The following is an 8,228-nucleotide window of genomic DNA, read 5'->3' on the forward strand; positions in this document are numbered from 1 at the left end:
GTGGGGGTAGGGGGGGGTGCCAAATGGCCTCATAGGATTAGAGGCATTGTCAAGGCTACACCCCAACTCCAATCACCTCTGTAATCTCCCGATTTGTTCTCAATACACAAACAGAGCTGCCAGGAAGGGACCTGTTGTCTGCTCTTCCATCCCCCCGGGGGCACTTGGAAATTCTGCTCACTGTCCTTCAACTTGGACTGAAGGAGAATCAATCTTTTATGCATTTCAGGTCCTGGAACAGCACAGTGTGTAGGTGAGCACTGTTGGATTCATCACAGTCAAGTCTCCGGCATGCTATTATGTATTTTGGTGGTGTCTAGAAAGTCATGGAAACCACTGGTGTTGTTTTTGAGTCCCTTAAATCTGTTAACAATAACCAGGCTATGGCAACTGGATATCATCAGGTAATGTTCTCACCTGGCCCCTCAGTCTGCTCCAACTACACCCCCTTGGGCTGTGGAGACCCCACCCTCTCTGTGATGACCAATCAAGTTCAAGGCTCAGACTTTCCATGGATAGGGTTAGAGACCCCTGGTATATTTGACCTCAGTGTTAGAACATCTGAAAGCAGCACTTTGACTCAAGGCCGCTGCATTGCTGCTGATAACAGTGGGATACAGTAACATGCAACACGTCTTTGGTAAGTTTTAGCTCTAACTTAGCTGTAGAAGCATGCATGTTCAATTGGATACTAGACTTATGACTTTTTTTGGCATTTTGGGCCGTAAGTTAATAGTGACATATGTAAGATGCATTAATGTTGTACTTATTTGCAGAGAATGTCAGACTGAAACTATCCTGAGCTATGATGCAATGCCTGCATCCTCTGTGAGATCATATTTGTACTATTTTTGGTAGTCCTTGAAACCCCCTACTGCGATAAACAAGACATTTGCCCTATAAATACATCTGATTTTGCAGAACTGTTTTCTCGTGCATTTTCTCCACAGACTCCAAATCGAATCTGAGCATGCCCCGGTCCCCTCCAGCAGCTGACTCATACCAGCAGGGCTGCATCACGATGACCCTGGAGAATGCTGATCTGTGGAAGTCCTTTCACAGCATCGGAACCGAGATGATTATAACAAAGCACGGAAGGTAACAACGCTGGTCACTGAACTAAAACTCGCTAACACATAGATCAAAGCCTAAGGTTGCAGAGCAGAGACTTTGGCTGACTGTATTTTACAACACTGTGTTTCAAGGATTTGATTCCATCGTTTGGCAAAAACATTTCAAACCATTCACTGTCACATGATTTGTTTCAGGAGAATGTTCCCACACTGCAGCATCAGCCTATACGGGCTCCAACCTTTTGCAAATTACGTCGTCATGATGGATATGGTTCCTGTAGACAACTTCAAATACAAGGTAAATGCATATGCAACACTCACAGAGTACGCTGCTGTTGGCAACATCTGAGGATTAAAACCAACAGACTGCAGTATGTAAAACGCAGCAGTCTGCAGCCAGACACTGGCCTGCCCACTCTGGGCCGTTCACTGCTGCATATCAAAGCCTTTCATTGCTTCCTGTTTGTGCACTCTCAGTTGGAGGCCCAATCAATTAGCATCCCTCCTTATTCACAATCGGTGAATGAGGAGCAGTCAGCCATCCATACATTCAACGGCTCTTTACATCCACTGCTGCGGCCCATTTGGCCACAGATATTGCTTTTAGCACACACTTGAAAAAGAGAGGTACATAATAAAGGGAGAGTACTGTAGCAGAGCATTTGGGAGTGTTTGGTTTTTCGTTGGTGGTGAATTTGGAGAGACAGATTTTTCCTTTCAAAAAGTTACATTAAATGACAAACTAACACAAAGCACTGCAGTAAATCCTGCCAACAAAGAAGTTTTTATGCACCATGGGTCTCTTGTATTACACACGTCATCATGAGGTGGGAAAAAATATATTTCATGCTTCGTGTAAACTTTTAATTAATCAGAAATGTCCTCAGGTCTCACACTTGGTAACCTTGTATCCATCCCTCCCCCTATTTCTCTGTAGTGGAAAAAGGAGCAGTGGGAGGCCGCAGGGAAGGCAGAGCCCCAGCCCCTGTGTCGGACATACATGCACCCGGACTCCCCTGCCCCAGGAAGTCACTGGATGAAACAGCCGTTGTCTTTCCTCAAGATGAAGCTCACCAACAACACGTTGGACCAGCACGGCCATGTAAGACACCACAAACACACAGAGGTGAAATGATGATGCCATGCTATGTTGATTTATTTTACTCAATGTCTGTTTTGCCCACTCTGCTCTTCAGATCATCCTGCACTCTATGCATCGCTACTGCCCCAGGTTTCACATCACGCAGGCAGACAGTCCTTACACTGTTCGCTGGGGGCCTTTCCAGACCTTCTCCTTCCCAGAGACAGCCTTCACTGCAGTGACTGCTTACCAAAACCCAAAGGTATGAACGTGCACAGCAGTCTTAAGAAACATTAACCCACAAAATGTGATGGTGTTCCTGTTTGATTGAAGAGTTTGACAATCATTTTGTTTTTTTCTTTTGAAGATCACCAAACTGAAGATCGACCACAACCCCTTTGCTAAGGGATTCAGGGAGGGAGGCACTCATTCACACAGCAAAAGGTAGGAATAGATAAAATTGTCAATACGAAATGGCTTATTTTTGTTTTAGTGTTCTGTACTTAGGTTAAAGATGGACATTTGCAATTACCAAATGTAGCTATAACATGGTCTGTATAAGCAGAAAAGTGTGATTAAAAATTGCTTTAAAAGGACACCCCCAAAATATGGAAAGGGAGTCAATATTGTGAATGTCATGGGGGAGAGAGTTCCAAAGGGGGGGGGGGCAGAACTGTTGAAGGCTCTAAAACCCATGGTAGTCAAGTGGGGAGATGGTGATGTGAGTTAGATTGCAGAGGAGGTTCTAAGAGTATGGCAGGGTGAGTAGATATAAAGGAGATCAGACAGACAGGAAGAGGCTTGATTGTGAAGGGCCTTAAAGGTGAGAAGCAGAATCTGGAAATTAATATGATATTTAACAGGAGAACAGGAGTGATATGATCTTTAGAGGGGTTCTGGTAATGGTAGTCTGCCTTAACACTAATATAATGGATCTAGATGGCACTAGATCATGAAAAAATGTCATTGTATAGCATGTCGTCCAAAATCGTGAAAAAAAGTCATAGTATAGTATGTTGTCCTAAATCATGAAAAAAAGTCATAGCATAGTATGTCGTCCAAAATCATGAAAAAAAGTCATAGTATAGTATGTCGTCCCAAATCGTGAAAAAAAGTCATAGTATAGTATGTCGTCGAAAACCTTGAAAAAAAGTCATAGTATAGCATGTCGTCCCAAATCGTGAAAAAAAGTCATAGTATAGTATGTCGTCCCAAATCGTGAAAAAAAGTCATAGTATAGTATGTCGTCCCAAATCGTGAAAAAAAATCATAGTATAGTATGTCGTCCAATTTCTCAAAGCATCAGAACAAACAAAAATTGAAAAATGTAACTGCAATGTCTCTTTCCAAATATCTTGACCTGATTACTTCAGCTAATCCACAGACCTTATTCTAAGCAGTTTCATTTCTTTCTCCTGAACTTCACCTGCAAACTGTATCACCATGAAAAAGAAAGCGTGCATGCACTAATGCACCTAGCACCTCTTAGCTAGCTAAAATTAGGACACCCATTTTTTTTTTCACACTGTCAAGCACAAACATCTTATCTCAATGTGTGCTAGCTCAGTGGTGCTACGTCAGCTAGCAGTAGATGCAAGCTTCCTCCTGCACAATTGTATGGTTGGTGGTTAGACAGATGTATATGACATTCATGAAATACACATAAATGTGCTCACCCAAAGACGGTTATCACATACATCTACAATTTTATGTGTAAGTCCCAAGTGGATTTAAATTACTCTTTTATTGACAGGAAGCCAGTTAAGTTGTAGAAAACATGCTTAATCAAAATGAGTGTAGGTTGTACTTTGGTAGAAAGAAAATAGTTCCTACATGAAACTGCTTTAAAAAGGTCAGTGGATTATCTTGATAAACTGACTCGTGATTTTTGGAAAGAGACATGACTAATGAGTTTTTCTTTATTTATTTATTTTTTATCTATTTATTTTGGCACTGCGAGCACCTCAAGCCAAGTGCCATCTAGTTCAATTATACTCTAGAGAAGGCAGACATCTATACTGCTGATATTGCCAACACTCTGCAACTCAACTTTCCCTGTAAAATATTAATTTTTTTCTTTAGGTGTCGATCTAATAGGAGTCCTCCAGCAAAAAGAGCCATACTAGACAGGAAAGCTCTTTGCAGCTGTCCTCCAGGTAAAAATTTTAATTATTAATTTCAAGTTTTCACTCATACAGCTAAATCACACTATGCCAATGGTTAAAATCCCAGTATTATCAAGATGTATTCCTTTAAATCAATGCCCTTTCAAACATTGTATTTCCCTCTCAGGCCTGCAGAGGATGCCCTCCACCTCTCAGTCAGTGAAGACAGGGAAAGATCAGGCTTCCACACAGCAGCCACTGAAGGGGGGTGACCTTACAGCCTGGGCTGTAGAGCAGGACCCATCTGAGAGTCTACACGCTGAGACCCTGGAGTTGCAGGAGTATGACTACAGCTGTGAAGAACAGATGGTGCCTGCATCCGTGCCGTACCAGCCCTACAGGTATGATTTTAGATACCCGGGATGAGAGCAAATCCAATGACACTTGGACCTACATAGAAATAAAATGCAAAATTAAATTTAACCATCATGTCACTCTATCATTTCCCCAGATCTTTAGAGTACACCAGATATCCACTGCCTTCCAATGACGTAGACGCAACACACACCCACGTCCACCCTCCACCTCACCCACTCACCACAGCCGAACACAACCCCCAACAACATGGCTACTACCATCATCCACACCACCACAGCCATGCAGCAGACTGGAGCCAGTACCCGCTCTTCTCCTACTCCTGCTGGTGACCTTTGACCCTTTGCAATAGTGACATCATTGATCCAGGATGAAACCACTAAAGCCTTTGAAGGAATGCTGTTATCATGAGTGGACCAGCCACTGACTGGCCACTTCAGTTTGTGTTAAAAGTATATAATTGTGTATAGAATTTCATGTATCTCAGAGAGCTTGTATTGTACTCATAGGGTCACTTTATTTTTTGTCAGATTCACTGGACAAAATGGACATTCACTTCACTTTCCTGTCTTATTATATTCCTGATCACACACATGCTAGTTCAGTCTGAGCTTGCATGACTGTATGTGTCAGATTTAATACAATATTTGTTTAGAGAAGCAGTATATACTGTATATTGTGCCATATCTAGTCAGCTGGGAAATAAGGAAGACATTTAATCTGCAGGTGTAATGAAAAGATACCATCCACACTGGAACCTATAATAACACTGGTACCATATTGAGGTATCAAAGGTTTTTTGAAAAGGTTTTTCTCAAAAACATATTGTACTCATCTATCAAGTCATATCAGACAGGTCATATTGTGTCAGAATCGGTATCTGCATCAAAAAACGACAAAACTGTATTGGTGTTTAGATGCTCAGGACAGTTTTATCACAATAAATGGAGCTGAACAACGAGTAAACGTGTGTGACATTCAGGAACGCCTTTAGGTATTTTGATCAGAATTGAGGACACAAAGCTAATCTGATCCTTAATGGGATGAGCTGTGCTGAATACATTTGATCCAAATCCATAAACAAGCCACATTAGCAGCTCTGTGAGGCTGTGCTGAGGCACAGTGGTGCCTTGGGCAAAATGCATCAGCGTGCTAACATGCTCACAATGACAGTACTATGCTGATGTTGAGCAGGTATAATGTTTGCTGTGGTTACTATCTTATGGTGTGTCTCAAATGACATACTTCCTTTAGTACACTTATATGTAGTATACTATGTGCACTATGTACTCATTGGCCAAGTGCACAAATTTCGACAAACCAAACCCGGCTGTTGTGCACTCAGCGGAAATGACGACCGCATATTAGCTAGTTAGCAAACTAGCATTAGCATTTGCGTTATCATTTGCGGTACCAAATCATTACAGACTGCTAAATTAACCCAATAAACATACTGCTGGCTTATACCCGACAACAGTATAGTGGTGCTTAGTGCAAAAAACACATGTATAACTTACATTTGTACAATGCAGCGACATTCACGGTCGCACAGTCCTCAGCCGCTATTTCCAGTTTGAAAAGTGGTCCCTCCCCTTCCGCTACGTAGCCAAGATGGCGACGATTGAGGGTGAGAAGTGTCCATAGTTCCACACTCAACTTCTTGACTGTTTTGAGTGCACCATCCGGGTACTCATAATGCACTGCATTTTTCCATACTTATCAGTCTGAACACACTTATGCACTCATTACAAATATTAAGTGTAAGTACAAAAGTATGCGATTTGAGACACAGCATTAGTTTTTCATATTAGCATGCTAACATATGCTAATTAGCATTAAACAGAAGCTATGGTTGAGACATAGGGCTTGTCAATAGGTCAAAAACCAAAGTGCTGAACACATTGAAAATTTGACCTGTTGATTGTGCTACGATCTCCAGCATTATTCGAATTAATTCTGAGGTAAACATGAATGTTCGTGCTAAATTAAATGGCAATCCATCCAATAGTTGTTGAGATATTCAACTTGAAGCCACAAATGTCAACCTCATGGTGGGGCTAGAGTCAGTCTCTGGGTTGAGGTTAATTTTCTGGGACTTGAAACTCGATGTCATAGATGTTGAGATATTCTACTGGATAAGTGAAAACCAGTAGAAAAGTCATTAGGTTTCATTCCTTCATGGTGGGGCTACAGTAATAGTCATTGAGTTGAGGTTCATTTTCTGGGGACTGTGATAATTGATGTCATAGATGTTGAGATATTGCATTGGATATGTGAAAACCTTGACCTGCTGATGGCACAAGAAGACAATGTCAGGGATTACCAAAGTCATTAGGATTCATACTCTGGGGACCATGAATGTCTGTGCAAAATTTCATGTCCATGCATCCTACAACAAACTGAGCTCTGCTATTTAATGTCACAACAATACCAATTATATCTTCAACAACTGTATCTCAATCTTTTGAGCACAAACATATTATTACAAAAGCATATTTAGGGGCAAGAAAGAGCAAAAGAACAATGGAGCAATGAGATACTGTCCAAGAGCAGCCAGTCTGACCTGATAAAGCAATGACAGACAGCTAGTGTGGAATTACCATCATAGTCTTGGCATGGTTTCCCCAGCAGAAGGCAGGAACGTCTGTGCTGTAAATGTTTTACGAGAGAGGGAGAGAGAGTGAAAGAGAGAGACAGAAGCCATATCTGGGACATTTATACAGCTTCAGGGAGCAGACACTGCAAAGGAATTTTCTAGAGCACATCACTTACATGTTTTTAACATCACTATAAAAACGGATACAGAGAGGCAAAATTGTGAATGGTACCAAACCTGGAGTAGATATGATTTCAGTTGCCATTTTTCTGAAAGGATACTTTGTGAACATCAGTGCTGTTAGGAAGTTTGGCATACTGATAATAAAATGGCTGATTTAAAGTCCAGGTCGTCCTGAGGTAGCCAGGGTGATCTGGGTCACCCATGTAGCCCATCCCAGATTTCTCTCACCTTGGTATGAAATGAATTATAGACCACAGATGGGGTCAATTAGTGTGCTCGAGTTGTAATTCCTGCACCAAAGGCCATGTAAGCATTTAGTGAAGACTCCGTCCAGAGTAAACCAACGTTCTTTGTATCAGGTGATCTGCAGAAATCCTGAATTTTAAATTTGATGCATTTTATGACCCTTTCAATACATTTTAGCACCTTGGTGGAAGTAAGTCATATAACTAAAGTCATGCAATAATATGACATAAAAAATGTAATTAAAGATTATTCCTTAAAAGAAGCCACAGCATAATTTTTAATTAAAAAAATCCATAGAATACTATGTCGTAAAGAAGTTAGTTTTTGTGTCGAAAAAATGTCTCAGTACAGTCTTAGAAAATGTCATTTTAAAGTATGCATTAAATGTATCATGAGATCGTATGCCATAAAAAATTTCACAGGATAGTAAGTCATAAAAAATGTAACAGACTAGTATATCATAAAAATGTTGTGGCATAGTATATAATAAAAATATAGTGTAGGATGTCATTACGACATACTATACTATGACTTTTTTAATGATTTGGGACGACATACTATACTATGAC

At 40.8% G+C, this 8,228-nt stretch overlaps 1 protein-coding gene across 1 annotated transcript; it reads left to right on the plus strand.

The window, feature by feature from the left end:
• The first annotated feature begins 613 nt into the window (after positions 1 to 613).
• LOC126395842 (T-box-containing protein TBX6L-like) lies at positions 614 to 5,296 on the plus strand. Its single transcript, XM_050053584.1, has 9 exons — positions 614 to 640; positions 951 to 1,098; positions 1,269 to 1,371; positions 2,011 to 2,175; positions 2,270 to 2,416; positions 2,522 to 2,598; positions 4,237 to 4,310; positions 4,447 to 4,660; positions 4,771 to 5,296. The coding sequence occupies exons 1-9, from the start codon at positions 625 to 627 to the stop codon at positions 4,964 to 4,966; spliced, it is 1,140 nt and encodes a 379-aa protein (XP_049909541.1). The 5' UTR covers positions 614 to 624; the 3' UTR covers positions 4,967 to 5,296.
• Positions 5,297 to 8,228: the final 2,932 nt, after the last annotated feature.

The sequence above is a fragment of the Epinephelus moara genome, chromosome 9 (genome assembly GCF_006386435.1).
Source record: "Epinephelus moara isolate mb chromosome 9, YSFRI_EMoa_1.0, whole genome shotgun sequence".
Taxonomy (NCBI): Eukaryota; Metazoa; Chordata; class Actinopteri; order Perciformes; family Serranidae; genus Epinephelus; species Epinephelus moara.